The sequence below is a fragment of the Lagopus leucura genome, unplaced genomic scaffold (genome assembly GCF_019238085.1).
Source record: "Lagopus leucura isolate 7727_CA_CO unplaced genomic scaffold, USGS_WTPT01 Super-Scaffold_100012, whole genome shotgun sequence".
Lineage (NCBI taxonomy): Eukaryota > Metazoa > Chordata > Aves > Galliformes > Phasianidae > Lagopus > Lagopus leucura.
This window is the reverse complement of record NW_024962267.1, coordinates 17,135,946-17,157,910: the sequence shown is the minus strand read 5'-3', so window position 1 is coordinate 17,157,910 and position 21,965 is coordinate 17,135,946. Positions and strand designations below refer to the sequence as shown.

Sequence of the window (21,965 nt, the reverse complement as noted above, 5' to 3'; positions counted from 1 at the left end):
ATGCTTAAATAACCGTGAGTGTTCTGCATGCAGGTCTGCTTGTGTGTGTGGACACAGCAAACTGTGCTGACTGCACCTGTGCTGTCACATGCTTCTGCTGATGAAAAACCACATGCTTTTCCATTAGTTACACAGATGCATGGAATTCTAGCAAAATGTACTTAAGAAAGCAAGAAAATAATCATGCCAATTCATAAGAACTTATTTCATACAAATCAGATCTTGATATTAAAAATCATGTAGCAGTTCTCCATCACTCAGAGCTGCTTGTCCATCTCAGCTGCTTACAGACTGTCAGATGACAATGACATTCTTCAAGAACCAAACTGTGTTCCTTATCCAAATGTGGAATTCTGATGATAAAAAGGAACGTAGGAGCTTTTGTCAAAGTTTGCAAAGAAACAACTGGACAGCCCTTGCTTTTTCTGGCTGACTCCACACCAGACTTGTTGAAAAACTGTCAGAAGCAGCAACAGGTTTTTATCTTTGAAATAACAAATCTACACACTTATACTGATTGAGGATTGCCCTCTTATCTTCCTCTCCTGGTCCTTCCCAGAGACTGAGCATGTTCATGGTCTGACCATTTCCATGGTGAGCAGAAAGCAATATTTCATGGAAGAAGAACAAACTATGATTTGCCAGAATTTCTAAAGTGGAAAAATAATAATAATAAACAAACAAACAAAAAACCTGCACAAACAAAAATCCCACTGGGGACTGGAGAAATAAATCATGACAACTTGTTGCTCAGCTTTTCTTCAAGAACTCATCCTCGAGCCTTCAGTCTGCTCAGCAGTGTAGTTCTTCTGAGAAGAGATGCACATCCCTGACTTTTTAGGTGATGGATAGCCCTACCCTGTAGGCTTGGCCAGGAACTTCCACCCTGCCAGGGGAAGCTTCCCACTGCAGTGTGATTGAATCACCCCCAGTACCTGAAGGAACCTTCAGCACCATGTCTGCTAGTATTGTGGGAACAGACTCCCAGTAAATGCAGCTCTGTCAGATGTGACAAATTCAAGCCCAAATCAAGCCCTGTATGTTGAAAATGTCTTTGAGGAATAATTGAGCATTTTACCCGAGGAGAGTTATAATCCTTACTTCACTCGTAAGAAAGACCTTCATAACTGTCACATTTTATGGCATTTGTGAATATGGATCTTTCCAACTCATAAAAGTTAATAGTCCCTCCCTTATGACCAAGGTAATCTCTGACTCCATATAAAGCTCAGAAAGATAATTCTTGCCCTTAGGTACACTTTTTATTCCTTTGTTTTTTTGGAGGGCACGTAGCAGAAATGTTCTCTGTGTAGTCAGTTTTGTTCCAAAAATAAGGAAGTTTCTGGGCTTTTTTCTGTGCATTAACCTATACTGGCAGGAAATCTTCTCCAATACTGATTTTCCATGCATTAAAAAGAGTGAAATAAAGTAATCCTGTAGAGATGTAAGAGAGCTAAGGTTGTTTTACCCACGTATTTGGGTCTTATGATTTTTCTTACTAAAATGATAGGTCTTCTCTAAAGAAAAAAGTACAAGAAGATATAGAAGAGCTCATATCAAATGAGGCAGTGCGAGCTCCGCCACATGCCTAGCTGTGATGGAGCAGAGTCAAGCCTAATGTAATTTCCTCACAATTTAATCACTTCCCAAGTTGCCATTCCAGACTGGAATAAGTCTCTAGCTGCCGTATCTCTTCTAGAAGTAGCAGAGCAAGCAAGTTTAAAGATAGCTTGGATTTATATACAGAAGCTATTGACAGATCAGCAAGAACTCCAACAAGCCTCTTTGTTCTGCGCGTGCAGTACTTCTACAAACAATGTCTAGAGAAGCACAGCCATTGAAGGGAAGGGCTCCCATCAGCGCTAAGCCTGCTCACGAAGAGGAACGGCTTTGTTCCTTTACAGCATGGCATGCTTTCTCAGATACACTCCAGAAGTGCTCACAGCCCTGCTGTGTGCAAAGCAGCTCCGTCTCTCCCTCGTCCTGCTGACAGCCAATACTGCAGTCATCGCGTTTCTCGCCTTTTTGCACCTTGGGACATGCTTTGATGGTTACCAGGCAACAACAGACATATCGCCACATGTATTTGTTGCCTGTAAGTAACAAGCACGTTCCAAGACCTGGAATCCTGCTATTGCTATCCTGGTGTGCACCAGTCGGGGCTTTTGCAGGCTGTACGTGCTCATCTGTCAGGAAGCTGGTGATTCATAAAATGGACTGACGCATCGAGAACCTCCCAGAACCCAACAGCTCATGGACAAACTCATTTCAGGCTGTCACACCAAGCAGGACCAACGCAGAGCCCACATGCAGGTAAAGAGGGACATCCAGTGGCTGAATCAATCAGGTGTTCCAGGACAATGTGTTCTCACAGATAAGAAAGATGTTTTCAATTGTCAAGGATACAGATGCCATCACGACACAGACAGATTACTTCCACAGATTCATGGTTAAAGGTGGTTTGCTCAGGTAATAATTAAAAAAAAACCAACAACATAAGATACCTCCCCAGTAGAGGCCATTTCACATCGGAGAACAGGATCGGCATCTCTCAACCGGGACCAGGAAAACATTGGGGCCTTGTGAGATAAAGAGGGTGGGGTGAAAAGGAGAATGAATATTTAATACATTACTGCAAAACTCCAGTTACACTTAAAGCTACAGGAAGAGATAGACATGAATTAATCCACAGGAAGCACTGGTCAAGGCTGATAAGCAAAGAAATATTTGGCAAACAGGCATCCCCAGCATCCTGGTGATGGACTGGAACAAATAAGCACCTATTTCACCACTAAATCATCCTCTTAGCTCTTGCTATCTTGTTCGTATCTTGGCAGCAGATTTCTAATCTGTGGTAGCCCCTATCATTTTTAAGACTTTTTAAAACAGAAAGTCTGCAAAGTGTTTAATTCATGAAACAAGGAGAGATGCTATCTAAAGCCAGCCAGTTTTCTGAGCAAACATTTCAGCAGCAGAAATTCCTCATTCGCAAGATGAAACAATTGCACAGGAGCACAGCCCCATTGGCACAAAGCAGTGAAACTTGGCAAATCATTTTCAGATTCTTTTTCCCCTTCTCCCTCAAAAATACACACCACTAATTTTTGTTTAACCTTCACTTGGGTGAATTAAAACTGCTGATTATCTTCATTACTATTCTGGGGAGTTAGGACATAGTAGTATCATTAGCCTCTAAGTTCTCTTGTTTTACTTCATTAAAGAAAAAATGAATAAAACAAAACAAAATAAATCTCTGGTAAAGAGCCCATGACTACATATAGCAAACATTCCAATATAGCTGCCTACTAATTAATGAATTCTTAGAAGTTATTTTAATTATCTTTAAACCACTACAGGCATTTACATAAAGACAGCACCATTGCTGCTTAGAGAAGATTCTGGTTTAGAATCCAAAGATGTAATTCTATGCTTGGAGGTCCTAGAGGTAATACTGCAGGCAAGATGGATGCTGTTTCATGGCACCTAACAATGACCAACTAAAATGTGACAGCAGAATTTCTCTGCGAGAGGTTTCTCAGTGGATGCCATCTGTCTTGGTGACTTTTGGATCAGTTTTGCTTCCTCTGTAAGAGAAAATTTTTTACAGTAGCCAACACTCCAGTCTCACGCTGAGATCTGACAGAGATCTGACAGTCAAGGTGGGTTATTTTTAATGCATGTCTTGGAAGGTAACAAAAAGAAAAGTCTTCCAACCAGCCCCCTAACTTTTGTCTGCCATCAACGTGAAAATCAATCTGAAGGAACAGACTCTGTCTGGTACTGCAGATAAATCTTATGTAAAAACTTAGCCAGTCATGCTATACCCATGATTTAATCTTGGTCAGGATGAACATGTTTCACTCTGAAAAGAAACAAGGCAAGACAATATTTTAGTCACAAAAACTGAATTGATGGGACTCCAAATTCACAGAGGAGAAGCTACGTTGAGAAAGAAAACAATTTCATATTCTCTTTCTGGAGTACTTCAGAACTGCTGGAGAAACAAAATCCCATTTCCATGCAAATGTTTCTACTAATAAAACCATAAGAGGACAGAAAATACGGTGCTCAAATAATGAGAACCAGGTTTAACAGGAATGCTTTTCCAAGTTCAGCATTTCCAAATGCCTTAGCAGGGTTTTGCAGCTGACAAATCCGTGCAGAACACAAGCAGCACAAAAGGCTTTGTAGCAAAATTTTCAAGAAAATAGCTGGGTTTTCCCCTCTGTAGCCCACATTCCCAGGAGAGATGAAACTCTGGACTGTTTAGCTAACAACAAACAACACCACAAACCCTGAGTTTAAATAACAGAAGTTTATACAAATAAACGACACTCAAAAATAATAGCAAAAACCTTTCAGACTAGACTTTCAGAAAAACATTCATCTGTGGTATCAAAAGAAAGCGTCAGGTTGCTTCCAGACTGAAGACTTTGTCAGCAGAAAGATGTTAGCTATTTTCTTTCAGTTCTCACTTAATATGGAAGCTATTAAAGCTTGAAAGTTCCTGTACAAGCAATTCTCATTATCAGTCATATCCTTGCACTGCTGCTCTAGATTTTTATGATTAAGACCTTCAATTTTTTTTTCTTCTACCAAGTATTCAAAACATTTAGAGCTCATTTTGGTATCTTGAGTGCTGTATAAATCTAGTGATTCTGAAAAAGAACATCTTGACCCCACTGAAATCAACGAATCCAAGACTTTAACCCTCCTTTAACTGGTTTAACTTTACACACAAAAGAGGTTCCATGCATTCAAGATGGCCCATGTCCCAGTCCATGAAGATAAAATTCAGGGACACTCAAAACACAAATCTGTACATGTCCACACATAAATCAGATAGCATTACAAAAAGGCTCAAACTTCAGTATTCAGTTCTTCAAGTGCATATCCCTCACAGTTTGGAATCATAATTCAAAACAGGTTAAATACAAGGAAAAAAGAGAGATGGATGTTGTTTAGCACTGGATAATTTTCCTTTGATGTCTCTAAAATTCCCAACACACATTACCATAAAAGAAACTGGAAAGGGTCTATTTGGCCAATATGTAAATTGTTCTCCGGGCATCGATGTACTCATTGATGTCTATTAACATGCTAAGTGCTGGCTCTGTTGTGCTCTTTTTGAATCCATACCTTAATCCCAATGTATTTGGATGGAATAATGGGATGCTCCAGTGTTGGCAGGGATGATTCATTAACCTCTTTTCCGATCATCACTTTTGTGGCCACATCAATGAAGTCCACACCCAGAGTCTTGGATACAAAAGGGAAGGAGCGTGAAGCCCGCAAGTTGCACTCTATTACCTGATGGGATTATGAAGGAGAAATACCACAGTCAGGTGCTGTGCCACAAGGAAATAGATTAATTCATGTCTATGGAAATCAGTCCTTACTCCTCTTGACAGAGACGGTCTTCAGATTGCCAATTCAGAGGCACAGAAACTTTGTTCAATGATACAAAGAGCAATGAGGGATGGGAAGTGGGCAATTAGAGATACCAAGATTCCAATGTTCTGCAGCTGAGTTTGAGCTCCATTGTCCATAGATCACTCTGGAAATGGTTTTATACTATACCCTAAATTAATGCACATGCAGCAGAAGAATTTCTGCAGAAGCATTAAGTACAAGCTTTAGAAGTCCTCACTGTTCCTTTTTCATGGTAATGGCACTTCCTGAATGCCCAGCTAGACTTTCCTTGTCTTCATTTGGAAGGCATTCAGTGACCCAGGCAAAAAACAGGAGTTCTGCATCTTCCTGAGAAGCAGGGCACAAAATGCATTAGCAAGAAACCAAGTGTTTTAAATGAGAACGAAGGGGCAGCAAGGCAGGGCAAGAATAGGTAAGTTAAGACAGAAGGAAAAAGGTTTAATCCAGAAAAAAGGCTGAAGGAAAGCAAGGAAGGCTGTCCTATTCCTCTGTACAGTTTCTGAATAAATGTGTGAAATAAAAGAAAGGTGAGAAACAGTTAAGTATGTTTTCTTCAACAAACAGCCCAAACAGCATCATGTACCAATAACATCTCTTCCATACCGTGTCATGATTTCCACCCATTCACTGCTTCCTCAGTCATACTCTGCTCTCGTTCCTCTGATCTTTCTCCACTAGCAACTGTCATCCCTAAAGGCTCAGACATCTGCCATACTTCTGTTACCGATAGCTATTAAGACCACACTATTCAGAAAACCATGTCAGCAGCTCATCTTAGCAGCCTTACCACTTATATTGTCCTGCTTTCTTTCCGGTAACATGGAAGGCTTATTTTAACAATCCAAACAGCAAAAGACCAGAGGGGATATCTGAGAGCTGAAAGCAATGACATTTAGTTCACACGATGAGGCACAGGTCTCAGTGCTGTCCATCCTGCTAAACACTGATGATTTTGGGAAGGACAAAAGCCCAAGGTAAAATTAAGCTATTGCTGATGGACAATCAGCCACACGCCATCAGATAAAACAAGTTAGAAATCCACAGCTGTAACTGCCACAGAGCTGCTGTGACTGGGAGAGACTGCAGGAGCCATGCACTTAACTATACCCAGCAGAGACAACTTCCCCTGGCAGTCACAAAAGCACTTACCAACACATTATTGCCTCGCACCAAGAACTGCACGTTGAATGGACCAGAGATGGCAAAGGCATTTGCAATCTTCTTTGTAGCAGATTTTATCTACCAAAAACAATAGACATATACACATATGTAAAAAAAAAAATCCCACAAAATAGCGCCGTATCAATAAATCATCTCACATGCAGATTCCTTTAAATATTCCATCTCTCTGCTAGTGCACTGTTTTCCAATATGCCCTCATTTTGGCAATGAAATAAATTACAGAAGCAAACAGTGTTTAATCTACCTGGTAACCCAGAGCCTGAGGCTTCATTTGATTGCAGAAGTAAAAATACAGTTTCACGTGCATGTGAAAAAGGGAGTGAGGCGAAAAGACAATAAAAACCTGTCTTATCTGTCACAACCTCTACACTGCACACTGCAGCCTGTATAACTCTTTGTGAAATAAACAGTAGTGATAATTATCTACTTGGTATTACAGGCATCCCAAGAGTCTCTCACCAACAAGCCCATCCAATCAGTGGGAGATGTGTCAGCAGAAATAGTCCTGATCAAACTGGGAGAAAACTATGGCCCTAATTTCTTGGTTGGCAAGAAATTACACGCTACTTCAGTGCAAGTGTTTGAATAGCTCGGCTCCAGAAGATGGCTGCTCTCAGAAAAAAAGGCCTTGAACATTTCTGTAAACAGATTGTTGTAAACGGAATTGGGGCACAGGATGACGTCATGGAGTATTGCATATTCATTTAGAATATGCATGTAGACAACTAACTCCATATTACTGGGTTGATTCTTCAAGGGGGAAAAGAGTAAAAGTTAAGTGAGGCTCATTCATTCTGATATCCTTTCCAAAAAAGGCAGGCAGCTAAAAAGTTGTACACCTGATCTAATCATTTAAGGGCTGGGGAGAAGAAGTGGAAAGTGAACCCTGGCACACACATGGATAGGACGCTCCTCTACTGCAAAGAAGTTGATCCTAAAAAAATGAAACAAAAAAACCCCACAAATCTAGAAGTGTGTACTTCTTTCTACTGCTTAAATTAACACGACACAGTTCAGATGATCTTATAAATGCAGCAGAGAATCACAGAGAGCACACTGACATCCTACATTTGCACAAATCACACTGGCCTTTAAAAAAACATCATTGATTTGATTTCTCCTGAATTTTTCTTTCAAGTTCTCCCAAGCAAGAAAAAAGCTGTAACAAATTCTTATTCTTCTTTCTCTTTTCAGTGCAGGTACAACACCTACCTTCTCCAAGGCTCCCTGGCTAATAGTCTGTGTGGGTAACATGAGAGTGGCATCTCCAGAATGAACGCCTGCATCCTCCACATGCTCCGAAACAGCATGTGCAATAACCTGCACGCAATAATGAGACAGTAATTAGTCACATCACACTCTCTTATGAACTGTACACCCCCGCCTCCCTGCCCTTTGCTAGGTACAGGCCAGCAGGCTCTCGAATAGAGCTGCATCCAAAAGCAAAAAGAGATGGTGCAAGAGGGAAATCTTCCCACATTATGGAGGAGAATACATCTAAAGCAAACACAGGGCATATGAAGAAGAGGATGATGTTAGTTTCTGTCATGCTATGCTTAAGCATACTGAGAATGGTAAAATGAATACACCCTGGAGATCCTATGACTTCCAGTAACACATTTGATTTGGAAGCTAAGAGCTCATCGGACTTTAAACCAGATCTTTCAGCTCTCCTAACCATGAAGACCACAAGTTTGCCATTCCCCCAAATTTGTATATGTTTGCTTACTCTTTCACAGAATTTTAATCATAGAGAAAAACGATAAGGGAAAATTCAAGCCTCAGGGTTTAAGCTAAATGAAGCTGCATCAAGGTGCACCATCTTGATACTCAAAAAAAAAAATGATCTTGTCTGCTGGTTAAAAATGAAGACTGAAAACAGAACATTTCTGTAAAATGAGCAGTTTGTAATTGCTTGTGAAAACTGTATTTGATCAGCGATGAAATGCAAGGTGAAGCTGTAGCAGTAAAACATGCAATATCATAACACATCTAGCAATTCTGATGCAAGTCATTTATGAAGTCAGTGATTTGCAAATCCATAACAATTTTATTCCAAAGGATTCATTCATGTGACTAAGCAATGCTTGAACCAAAAAAAAAAAGTATGTAAACAAATAATTTAGGTGCACACAATAAAGTAGGTTGAGCTTTTCAATCACGATGTTCTTGAACCTCAGATAAACCCCCCCTTTCCCGTTTCTCTCTTCTCAGCACTGCATAATAAGTTGTTAAAACCAGACACTTACACAAATCTCCTATCTTAGAACAAGTTTAATATTAAAGGAAAGCAAAAGTTCTTACTCTTCCTGCCTTGGCTACAGCATCCATTTCCACCTCGCGGGCATCTTCAATAAATTTAGTGAGCACCACAGGGTGATCCTGTCGTCGTGACAAGACAGAATAAGAAAGCTTTTATTTGATAGTATTTGTGGATCATCCAAGTACTCCGCTATTCATCACAGGAAAAGCTCTGGAAGCGGAGTCTCACAACACCAATCTATTAATATCCTGATTCCACAGACAAGTGAACTTTGCCAAAGAAATAACTGGAGAAAACTTCACATGATTTCCCCAAAGCCACAGAGCTCTCCATGAAGTGTCACTATGACAGAGAATATGCAGGCAAAAATACCAAGGGCTTTTAGGTGACACCATGACAGAAGGAAGATGCTTGCACAGATGCAGTGGCCTACGATCTCGCCTCCCAAAGATGTTCTTTACCTCTGACATCTTCAACGTGCCCCTGCTCTGAGTCTCGCAGCCACCTCACTGGGCATCCTGCTTCTCAGAGTAATTGATTCTTGGCATACTTAATGACATTGCAGAGTTGCTGTTTGCCATGTCAGTAAGTCATATATTTTAGGCAAGCAATCCTTTCCTTTCTCATTTCCCTGCCTGGTTTCCTAAGTCTCCCAGGGAGAAGCTGCCACTAATTATAGCTGGCCAGGATCAACCTGCCCTTGACTCTCAACAGGTTCCCTGGTACGCACAGTTTTCCTCCCTCTTCTTCCCACCCACCTCTGGGATGCCAGCACACACTTGTCCAATGCTTTCCTCTCCCAGCCATCCCTCCAACAGATGGTTAAAAATCTAATCCACATTCTTCCAGGCCAGCTTTATGTTTCAACGTTTTAACTGTCCCATCCACTATTAACTGCCTGTTATTTATTAGAGAATAAAAGGGAATAAATGACAGCCTGGGCATGCTCAAAAGACTCCTCTTGAAAAAATATAAAGCAACTCTGAAAGTTACCAGACACAACTCCTTACATTTATCAGTGCAAGGGTAAATTCACAGGCAAGGACAATGCCAAAGCCTCTGCTGTTTCATAAATTTAGTGGCTCATGTCTTGTAACTTTCTGTAGTGCTGCAGTTTTTCACAAGGAGATCTTAGATGTGCACACAACCTTGTTTATTTCAATCTATCACGAATCTTGCAAGAAGTTTTGAACATTACTGACAACAGAAATGCTATAATGAGTAACACCATAACAGCAAAGTGGCTAAAACAACAGAACGTGGGTCAGGCGCTTTATCTGGAGATGCTTTGTTGGGAAGCAGAAATAGGAAAGACTCTGTAATAGAAAGATGAAGTCTGTCCTGTACAGATGCTCATATTCAGCTGTATGCTCACAGCTAATTCTGCAGAATCAATTACAACTCATCAAGTTCTGATGAGACTAAAAATCTCCCTAATTTAAAAGAATACAGTACTTCCGTTGTTTTGACTTTTGCTAGTTCAGCTTCAGCTATATTAAGGCTGTTAGCAAAACGAAAATACTGCATGAAGAAAGAAGTCTTCCCTTTGCAGCCTGACTAAACTAGCAAAACTTTAGCATGCAGATTTATCTCTGACCTATCATCTCAGATTTATATCAGACATATCATCTCCGCAGAATCAGGGCTAGAGCACCCAAAAACTCACTGTGTGACCAAGAAGTACAGCTGTTTGTGTCTGCAGCATCAGCACAGTATTGGTGCAGCAGAAATGACCATCACACTGACCCAAAAGGAGTGCATCACACACTGCAAGCTCCCCAGCCCCTCACAGGGCCTTCCGTACCAGGGCTGAGATTCTCAGCAATGAAAAGCTGCATTGTCCAATTCAAGTCAATCAAGCTGTGACAATTTAAGCTGAAGAACCTCACTTTCCTAGGCCACAGCAAGAAACTACAGCAACCACTACAGCACTGTTCCAAAGAGGAATCATTCAAAAAACAAAAAACGAACAAACAAAAAAAAAAACACCACCAAAAAGGGGGGGAGGGAATCAAAAGAAAACAGGCCAAACTCAAACTGCTGAAAGGTCAGACTCCAGATTCTGTATATTACCATTTCAAGCTCTGTAATCTCATTTTCTCCCCCCACACTCTCAGCTCTCCAAACATCCCTCGTAGAATATAACACCAATGATGAGTATAGAAGAAATTCAGGCTTTGAGTTGTTTGCTATGTTCTGAAGCACTCGGGCCTGTGGGGAATTGCTGAGATTTTTCTTTTCTAAACTTCTATGTGCTGTCCCAAATCCTTCCCACTGGTAGAGAAAAAGACACTAAAGAAATCCCCAAATCACTTTTTGAAGAACTTCTAAAACCAAAATCTTTCATCTTCTGCTTTACGTACTCTGAAGCTCAAATAACCCCACCTAACAGTAAGCAAGCAGCTGTCCTGCTTCTGTATCAGAAGAAACTCAGTATATTATTTGCACAGTTAAATGTCACAGCAAAAGCTCACAAAGGCTCCTGCATTCAAGATCTGCCCTTTAGGGAATGAACTGAGGGGTCAAACTCTAATTTCACTGGCACCTCAGAAACAGATGGAAAACAGAACATGAGAAAAAGATACAGCAGGCACTAAACGTAAAAGCAGCAGCAGGGTAAAGACTGGTACCTGAGAAACTCTGGCGGCTTCCACTAAGAACTTTTTCATTTCCTCTTCACTGAATACTACATTCATTGCAGACCCACTGTAGGAATGAAAACACAAAACAAAATAAAAGCAATCAGCTTCCCTTGTCACTGCAAGGGAGAGCTGTGAGCACTAGACACCACAGCACAGGGCTGCCAGCTACCTTTACATGACGGACCAGCCAAGCAAGACCCTGACTTCAGCCCCGTGCTCACCCCACTCAGATGAAAGAAAGGCAGCACAAGTACCTTGCTGACCTCCATTTCATTCACCAGAGCTCAGGGCACAGCACTGTGCTCACAGACAGCCTGATTGCTCTTCAGCAACAGGTGAAGCCAGGAATGCACAGGCCACACTGTGTTGTGACAGTGTAAACAAAGGTGAAAACAGGCTGCTCTTAGCTGGCTCCTTTCTTGGACTTCACAGGAGGGGCAGAGCAGATACAGCTGTAATATCTGAAAGCTGCTTTGAAATCCAACTCCCCGTACTATCAGACAGGGGATTTAGGAGACCATGGGTTGAGAGTCAGTAATTTGGTCTCTTTGAAAAAGGATTTTTTATTTTTACTTATTTTATAAGATGCAACAATGTTCACTTCTACCACTGCTGCCCAGCTTCATCCTTGGTTTGAAGGGCAAGCTCACAAAGGCTGTGGACAAAAGTGGAGGAAGAATCTACCCCACTGTATCAGTCACTTTAACCTAAGGTAAATAGACACAAGTACCTCCATGCTTCTACTTAACTGGACTATGTTCAGCTGATGTAAATCAATGGAGTTCAATTAAATCTGTGGATCAATGTCAGCTCCAGCACTGAGGGTGTGAACTGGTGCACAGAGCACATAACCGGGGAGGAAACGCATTTAGTTTTCAGAGGTAAAGAGCAAATATTAAAGGCCATACGTGTTCAAAGGATGAAGTCTAGCTGTGGACCTGCTGCTGTTCTGCAAATAGAGGCCAGACAGAACGCTGTGCAAGGGCTTTTCTCTTTCTATTTCTTCAAGCTTGATATTCTCCAGTTCCACCTCCCAGAAATTCTCCTAATCTGTCCTGAAGTTCCTATAACCTTAAAATGCTCAAAATACCTTGGAAGCACTGCATTACCAAATACTTACATGGGAAGGATTTATCCTTAAATGAACACAAATGGAAACAACAAGTTAAAAGGAGTGCATCCTAAAAATCTAGAATGTGACATCAGGAGCACTTTTCTTATCTGCCCTCCTGATTAAAGCTCAGGCTTTTAACTTGGATTTGCAACTTCACTGCAAGCTTCAGAAACTGGATGGAAAAGTCACAATCAGCAGTCTCTTCTGAAATATAATTTCTTGAAGTTGAACATGCATGAAATCGTTTTCTTTATCTTTACTTTAAATTATTTTCACTTTGATATGTTCCTTTTCATATGAAAAGGATCCTGTCTCCAATTTATTGGCACTCATAAATTGTGCCCAGCAAACTGCCTTCTTTGTGCCTAGTCAGCTCTGAAGAAACTCTTCGCAGAGAAGAGTGATCATTCAAAACCCGTGTGAGCACTGATGCAACTTCTTCAAAAAGTCTAGCTGTCGGAAATGTGCAGTTCTGTACAATGTCTATTTAAAGAGAAACAGCTGCCGCAGTGTAGGGACATAAAACATGCCTGAAAGCAGAGAAGTTTGGCAAATAAGAAGCTGAATTCAAAAGATGTGCTGTCATTTTCTGGTAACAGATGCCAACCCCAATAAATGGCCTCAGCATGTTGCCTTCTGATTTTCCTGGTGGCAAACAATCTTGTGGCTTAATTGTATAAGCAGTAATTTCAGGAACCTGAAGGAATATCCCAGATGGCTTGTAGTTTTTGGCCTTGAGACATGAAAAAGGCAGTTTAGCTTAACAGACATTCTTACGATTACATTCTACCTTTGATCTATGCCTGACAGATGCAAGGAATCCATTGGATTCCTCTACTGATATGAACAGTTGTCCCACCTCCTGCTAAGACTGGCAGTTTTAAGCTACATGCACCTAGCAAAGTGTTTTCCCCATGTCCCTAAAATGACTTTCTCCCTTGTCTCAAGAAGGCTTTTTGCGCTCATACTCCCCACCTTGGTGAGCCTTACCTTAGAACATAGGAAGGCCTCAGCAAACATGGGTAACTCACAGCGCCTGCAAATTCAACTGCATCTGTCTAAAGACAAGGAAGGAAAACATGCTGTGAACAAGAACATATTTTCAAGTCATACCAACATTTCCATTCTAAATGCATTTATACTTAAAAAAACAAAACAAAACAAAAACCAGTAGAGTGCTACAGGACATACTGAACAGAATACATGACTTTTCTGTTCCAGAGTTGTCATACTCAGACCTTCCCATCCAGCTTCATCAGGATAAACAGAGGTACTGACAAATCTCACAAGTTCTTCAACATGAGTAATAAAAATGTCTTCAGAATCTTGAAATGTATCAGTAAGTTGGTCCCCATGAACAGATGCTCATAACACCCAGCCGTGTCGTTTCCCAGATGCACATCCCAACTTACCAGAGTGCTGACTGCCTTCCAGGGAGCTTGAGCCACACGCAGCTCATCCAGAACAGCTGAGAAAGCAGAGCGATCTTCTGCCCGGTCGATCTGCAAAGGATGTGTGCCAAGGATCTTCACTCCACACTGGTGTAGTGGCACTGCCAAGTTATTGGGAATCTGCCCGCCCACAGAAATAACGCAGCCACTACATCCCTGTTGGTAGAGAGAAAATAGCATAGTTGCATCCAAGTTAGCTTAATATTAAGAACTGTTCAAACTAAGGATTCAACACACAGATTAAATCATATTTAGATTGCTATGTGCAGATCATAACTTTTATGATCCAGAGGTACCCAGGTCGTGATTCAGAATGTAGCCTCTTGAAAAAAAAGCACTGTCCTCCTTGATGTCATCAACAGACAGCAGTAACTTGATATTAAATTCCCCAGGAAACCCAGGAGTCTGCAGTGTTCTCGTATTGTTGATATCAAGCCAAGATTTTACAAATTCTGCCAGAACCACAGGCTACTACTTTTTTTCCACGTCATATTAAGGGGCTTCTGCTTTCCCAGTGAGGATAAGCACAAGGCTGACACATGCTCCTTCAATCTGCACGGGAAGGGAGCTCTGCTACAAAAACATCACGCGCTGCAACACAACTCAGAACTCTGCTCAGCAGGATCAGGTCTCTCCCTCTTCCTCCTCACGTGTGGACACGGGGACCCGTCATTTTAGCAGAGCCCTGCTGTGCCATCGGACATACAGCACAAACAAACAAGGTGCTTTAGGTCTTCCTTCTTTCAGAGCCCAGCTCTTCCAGGAAAACAGCCCTGTGCCCAGGGACTGCCAGAGCAGCAGACATTCACATACTCTTCTTACTTGAGACACAAGGCAGTAACCTCCAACAGAGGGGCAATTGAAAACAACTGGAAGGTTTTCTTGCTGTTGTTATTTTTTCCACTCCTACGCCTGCACTTCTATTTGCTAAGCCAGCATCCCTTCCTAGCCCCAGCAGGCAAGCTTTAGGGAGCCCTCACTGCTTCACTGCTGACCCTTGCTGCCTTGTACAGAGCCAGGCAGCACGTTGTTCATCAGAGCCCATTCCATCAAGCAGCCTGTGGCGGAGAATTACTCTAGATACACGTCACCCTTTATTTTAATTCATCCTCAGCATTCTCAACCAGCTCTTTCTTTCTGGTAGCACAGGTATTTCAGCCAGACTCTCAGATGTGCTCGTTTCTATGCAGGCTCTTCAATACTTTAAACTCCAGAAGGAGATGAGGCAGGACAGGTGGCACAGCGTCCTCCACTCCCTATGGCACATCCTGTGTTTGTGCCTGGGCAACCACAACATTTTACACAGGAAATCAGAAATGGCAAATAACAAAACATAGCTGAGCTTCCTTGCAAAAATGCATCCTTCTTCAGGTGCAAACAGGGCTTTTATTGTACTTTTTAAAGTAGACTACTGAAGATTTTCAAGTACAATATAGCTTGGTAGGGAAATTTTCAGTGGCAAAAATAAAAGGCTTTCAAGTACCTGCAACAATCATAGGGATGTGAATTAAATTCAGAGCATTTAATAATTAAGGGTAATTAAATAATGGGTGCTTTCATTTTAAATTAAAGCCGGTGAAACTTGGCCCAGAGGAGAATCAGGCCCACAATACAGCCGTAGCAATGAGCTCCTTTGAACCACATGTGTTATACAGTTTCACCCACCTCTAGCAAATGAGAAACATAAATCAACATCCAGTGCACAGTGATCCATGGTTTGGCTCTACCTTTAAGAGTATCAGTGTTCTTTTAATTAACAAGTGTGTTTTTCCTGGAGAAGGTTATCCCAACTGGCCTTCCTGGAAGAGGGACTTCTTAATGAGGGATTTAAAGGATTTAGAATGGAAGATCCATAAGCTGTGAGCAGGATAGTCCAGAAGTGACTCAGAAAAAAAACAATGAGAAATGCTAGTACAAAGCCTGTTCAACTTTGATGAGGATAATTTCCTACCATAATAAAGATCCACTTAAAAAAGCCTGGCATTTAAGAAGCACTTATTATCCCAAGGTCTGCAAGATTACTCATCTGCCTTACACGCCAATATACAGTGCTGGAGACAGTTTTCTCCTCATCTTCAAGCATCTGCTTATGGGATGACACACAGCTGCTGGCCAACAGCAACCATCTAAAAGAGCTTATGATGGGGGAGTGAAAAATACAAGGACAGAGGCTGTTTTGCACCCATTTGGGGCCACTCCTGACATCAGAGCTCATCATCTTAAAATCTGTTCCTTACTGGATCTCTGAAACCCGTCAAGCTTTGAGATCCATCCAAAACACAGCCCTTATCTTTGCTCGCTGGACTCTCTATCCTCCCTCATTGATGAGAACTAGACAGTGAATAAGCAAACCCTTCTCGCAGCTTGGAACGGTTCTTGTTATCTGCTTGATAAAAAGTCAGCCTACCTTTGATGCCAAGGTCAACAACACTGTAATCGATCCTAAACATATTTCAACCATATGTCCCAGCAAATGGCATCTCTTCAGCTGCTGCTTGTTTCCTCCTTTAAAGCAATTCCAGTCACTGAGCCACTAAAAGCAAAAGACTGCCTACCTCAAAGTTGGGATGGATTTGGGGACTCCAAGGAGGCAGAGGAGGCAGCTTACTCAAGCAGAAAGCAAAGAATCACACACTCATTTTTACTCAAAAAGAAACAAACTGAAGCCCAGCTGCTGCTTACTTCTTCCTTTAAAATTCTGCCATTATTTCCCAAAGAATGTGCTCAACTTAAGAGCAGGCCATTGCCCCACTAGGGATTGCACTGCTGAGAAACACAGGCAGAGAGAAAGGCTTTGCTGTGTATCAGTTTGTCATCAGCCGTATTTTAATTATGAAGAAGATGAGTAATATCCTTGCCAACTTGTAGCTTCAAAATATACTCTGTACATAGTCTAGTGAAAGCAGCCTAGAGAGAATTATTTTCCCCTTTACAATAAAAATCACTCTTTTTATTACTACCTTGCTTTTATGCCATTAGTAATAGAGTTGGGTTTTCTTTTTCCCTGAGTTTGAAAACAAATTAGACCATTAAAATTGTACCTAAGAGCCTCCTTTAGTTTTATGAATTGTTTCAGAATGATCCTGGAAACTGAAAAAGAATCAGAAGAGGCCCTCAAGCAGAGAGATATTAAAATAAAAAGGGAACATCTTCTCTAGAAACAAAAAGCCTATAAATCCGAGGGAAGGATTTTCAGTTATTTATTTATTAAATTACTGTCCTCGCAGACTACCACCTAATTTTGCACTTCTGTAGTAAATTTAACTTCCCTCCAAAGCACAGCTCTACTCTGGTGTGTCAGAGCTGCTGGGGATGCTGACTAGGGAGGGAGACAGCCAGCTGGGGACTCCCTGGAACAGCAGTGCTAAGCTGTGAGCAGCACCTGGGGAGAAGGCTGGGCACCTCCATAATCTCGTTGGTCAACCCGCTCCTCAATGGAGCCTCACTTTCTAATCAGAAGGGTGGGAATAGTTGCCCAAGGCTTGATGCTAACCCTAACGCTTCAGGAGCTGAGGAATCATCTCTGCTGCAGGCTAATGGCTTTATCCATTGTTTGCTGATGGTTTTACTTACTGTTTGTCAATGCTCCAGAATGTTTTACAGTATTTACACCACTGACACTGAAAGACTAGAGGAAGCACAACCCTTACTAGGCTCAGACCATAATGGGTTTAACATCTCCAAAAGGAACACCTTCAGCTCCAGGTACCACAGGGTGCTGCTACTTGATGATGAGATCTGCAACACCTCCCAGCACAAGCAAGGTCAGCCAATAGACTGAGTGCTGTGATTTCAAACTCACCAATTCCTGCTGTGACAATCAGTGCAAAGCAAATAACGCACATACTATTCTCATATTTTTCCTTTTAGAACTTACTAACTACTAGCACAATATTTTTAATTGAGTAGTCGCTCCCTCATCAGCTATCCCCACCTCCTCTCTGATCCTGCAGTCATTAGATGCTGTGTGTCATCAGTGTTATTTCTCTGACAAACTGTCACACCAATTTGTTCCACACCCATGTCATGGTTCTATGTTTTTGTTTTTGTTTTTTTGTTTCTGGGTTTCAGTATTCCACATCAAAACATCATGTAGTGTACGGGGCATTAAAGTATCACTGCCCCAATCCCAGCTACCTATCCCTGTACATTACAGCAGTCACGGGATCTGGCCCTTCCGGGTGGGGGGGGCGCTCTCTTGCTGCCTTGCAGTGGGTGCTGGAGGGTGCTTTCCTAGCCGTTCCAAGCTTTTCAGGTTTGAATCGGTCCCGGGAACTCTCTCTCTCTCTCATCTTGTCTGATTTATTCATCTCAATATCAATTAAATTGTATATATTGTGTTATTTTGTATTCCAATATTATAGTAAAATAAGTTTTCCTCCATAGATTGCTGCCGCTGCTCTTTTCCTCCCTTCCTTCCTTCCCATTTTTGTGGGACTGGGGTGGGGGGGGAGGGCAGAGGCCTGTCGCCCCTGTCACGGACATAGATTGATCTGGTCAACTCCGTGACAACCCAAAGCTCAGAAGTTGAGTTTTGGTTAAACAAGCATACGTTCAACATTCACAGAGCTGAGCCTCCTGGTCAATACTGAACTGTTCCAAAATAATCAGCCTTTAAGACTCCAGTGAGCCACCAGAGTCTTTTAAACTGCCCTAAGTCAACACTTTTCAGTAACTGTGTCTCTGTTTTTATGAAAATGTAAAGAAGTAGAACACAGAAAAGAACAGTTAAGTATCAAGATGCAAGTCAAAAATGGACCTAAAAATAATTTGCAAGTGGCTTAAGACGAGCTTAGAGACAGGGACTTGAATTCTGATATGCTTTTGCTTGGTTCCACATTTGGGAATAACTGAATCGTAGCCAGGTTGTAAAACCATTTTAGAAACTATCTCCCATCCACAAAGGAGCTGAGCTCAGACTGTCAAGTAATGGAAAAAAAAGAGCCAAGAAAAGTCATAACATGACCTGGGCTCCTCATGGTTCCTTCAGCAAGTTACACAGCCAACTCACACTGAATTTCAAGGGGGATAAAAGTTTCTGTACGTGTCTTTGAAAATCTCAGTCATGAAATCTAAGTATATTACCAGATAGAAATAAACATTCTGCATAGTAGGACCAACTGTTTTTGCCTCTTCTCACCAAATCTCCCTGGGACTCCTCTCTGTTTTACTATTGGCAGTTCTGAACACTTGAAAACTCCCAGCAGACAAGGGCAACATGAGGATTGGGTGCGAGAACATCCTTCAGCTTGATGGGGATACAGATGTCCCTCCCTGACCTGCCTGCACTTTGCACAATGTTCACCACATTGCTGTTCTACTGTAAAGCCCAGGACCACAAGCTTTTGAGCACGTCAGTGCTATGCACATAAGTTGTTCTGCTTGCTTCAGGGAGAGTACTTGTGCTTAAAGTCAAGGATACACTTAAGTGCTGAAGCTGAGCACCACAAGGGCAGAACAATTTGTGCGATAAATGACTGTGCAGCAAATTAAATCTGCTTGTAAATATTGCACAATATGGCATCTTGCAAAATAAATTAATATTTATTTGGCATTCATTATTGAGCAGTCTGCTAGGAACATCAACGAGGTGTAAAATGCAACACTGGGATCCAAACCAAATACCTTTAGCTAGTAAGCTCTCTCCCCCACCCCCAGCTGCTTTGCAAAAACAAGCTAGTGACATGAATTTTGACAAGTCTGGGATGCTTTGTGGCTTTTGGTTTTTTGTTGCTGCTTCTGCTTTGCTTTAATTTTTTTTTTTTATTTTTTATTATTATTTTTACCTCATACTGGTAGATGTCCAGAATCCTTTCCAATGACATCTCCTCAAAGTACAGTCTGTCACACTCATCAAAATCTGTGCTCACCGTCTCCGGGTTGCAATTCACCACGACCGTTTTGTTGCCAAGCTGACGCAGCGTGCGGATACTGGAGACAGCACACCAATCAAACTCCACACTGCTGCCTGCCAGAAGACAGAAAAGCAGGGAAGGAAAGGATGGATGCAGGGAAGAAAACAAACAGATATTCTCAGCATTCGAGTTGGAAAAAAGAAAAATAAAAGAGCTAGAATTGCCTCCTGTCAGCTCAGAGCATGCATGAAATCTAATCATCCCCCCACGGAAACTAATCATCCATGAACAGGGTCCTCCAACAATGGGTGAGTTGGCTCAGCTGCTCAGGAAAGAAGGGCCCCCAATGTGTCTGTCAGCCTCATGCAACAAGTTGTGCCTGTCCTTGCTGTCCATCCCCCTACTGCTGCCTCTCAGCCAGCCCACTTTGGGAAGAACTCAAGAGGAACAAGCTTAGAGGTGACAAAAGGAGCGCAATTGTACAGAGGCTGTTTGAAAAACAGAAGAGTGAATTAGGTGTTTTGTTGTTGTTGTTTTTTCCCTGTTGTTCTCTTTGGTTTTTACCTCTCAGAAAAGCAGAGTATGGTTAACCTAGTTAGTGGTTTTGATCACTGACTCCCGTTAAGGCAGACTGATGGACGAACACTTTTGGAGCCTCTTTGTGAATCTTCTACTTTGGTGTAAAGGCTGCAGTGCTTGTGGTATCACTCTGGGCCAGGCACATCCCAGCTGTCCTGAACACTGAGTAAGCACTGTGGCCACCCCTAAAGGAAAGATGCAAACTCAATGGGCACTCTGAAAGTTCCCTGCTCTCACAGCTGGGAACTGCAACTTTTGGCAATGCTGCAGGACTCAGGCAGTTCCAGAACCCAAACTGGAGGTAACAGCCACTGCCCTATAAATTTCTATGCTCAAACCTCTAAGAGGGGTAACTCAGACAGAGAATGATGCATACCAAAGAACACTGTTAAACAGTTATGCTTGTGGTCTGCAAGAAGACTCTGGCCTCACAGCCATGTGTTCACATGTCATTACGTGATTGTTAACCACTGATATAATCTTTTTTTATATGTAACTGTGTGACAAAATACATTGCAGATTCAGGCTGCACTTAATTGCTGCCTCCACAACACCCAGTAACAAACAGATGGCGGGCACAGGTCACTTATTGACAAGCACACAGTTTATTTTCCTGCTTCTGTCAAGCAGTAATCTCAAACATATGTTGGCCTCAGCTAAAACCTCACAGAAAAGACAGGGAAATCAAGCTTGGAACTGCATGTTTCCCAGAAGGGTCACCAGATGCTCATTCAACACTTTATTCCACCTCAACTACTCAAGTATTCTTATAGAAAGAAGAAACCTCAACTATGGGATATGACGGTCATCTGCAATCCCTGGCAGACTGCTTTGGGCACTACCTGGGAACACAGCTGAACACGCAGAGGTATAACACAGATGCAGCAAGCAAAGGTCAAATTCAGGCAGTAGGAAGAGGGAAGACAGCAAACTAAGAAAAGCATGCTACTTACTTGCCTTCAGTGGATAAAAAAATACAATACAATACAATACAATAAAAATCAACTTGACTAGTGCAACTAGAGGTACAAGTGGTTTCCTCTGTTAGCAGACTTTATTTAGTTGAAACCTCTTTCAAAGACTGTCCTGGTCTAACCAAAGCTAGAGATCAGATAAAAGCAATACCAGATGCGTACACCTAAGCTAAGTAAATTTCAGGCACATCCTACCAACAGCACCAGAGGGTACCACGTGATCCACCCATCCAAGCAAAACAAACGGATGTAGTTTAAAACCTATCTTTCAAAAACTGTCACTGCTATTTGTGAAATGCAAAGCAAAAATATTTCTGAAGAACAAGCAATTTGTTTCCTGTCAATAATTGCAAGAAAGATCCATAAAAAGTGCAAGTAGTCATAAAGAATTCAGCACACACTGTCTACACAGCGCTCACAGCCATAAGGAAACTCTTGTGTTGAAAAAAATGCATACAGAGAATTATAGATA

The 21,965-nt window shown here is 41.8% G+C and overlaps 1 protein-coding gene across 4 annotated transcripts in view; it reads right to left on the bottom strand.

Annotated features, from left to right (window-relative positions):
• The window catches only part of CPS1 (carbamoyl-phosphate synthase 1), a 234,065-nt gene that overhangs the window by 141,787 nt on the left and 70,313 nt on the right, over positions 1–21,965 (bottom strand). For 3 of the 4 annotated variants that reach the window (XR_006179623.1, XM_042874765.1, XM_042874766.1), the window contains 9 exons: positions 19,872–20,053; positions 14,047–14,241; positions 13,625–13,692; positions 11,509–11,584; positions 8,920–8,997; positions 7,828–7,935; positions 6,583–6,672; positions 5,140–5,310; positions 2,505–2,579 (listed from right to left, as the gene is read on the bottom strand). Coding sequence is in view for 2 of the 4 variants with exons in the window: in XM_042874765.1 (XP_042730699.1) it covers positions 2,505–2,579; positions 5,140–5,310; positions 6,583–6,672; positions 7,828–7,935; positions 8,920–8,997; positions 11,509–11,584; positions 13,625–13,692; positions 14,047–14,241; positions 19,872–20,053 (1,043 nt within the window). In the remaining 2 variants the exon portion in view is untranslated. Of the gene's footprint in view, positions 1–212; positions 354–2,504; positions 2,580–5,139; positions 5,311–6,582; positions 6,673–7,827; positions 7,936–8,919; positions 8,998–11,508; positions 11,585–13,624; positions 13,693–14,046; positions 14,242–19,871; positions 20,054–21,965 lie in introns of all 4 variants that reach the window. The other variant, XR_006179624.1, reaches the window with a different exon arrangement.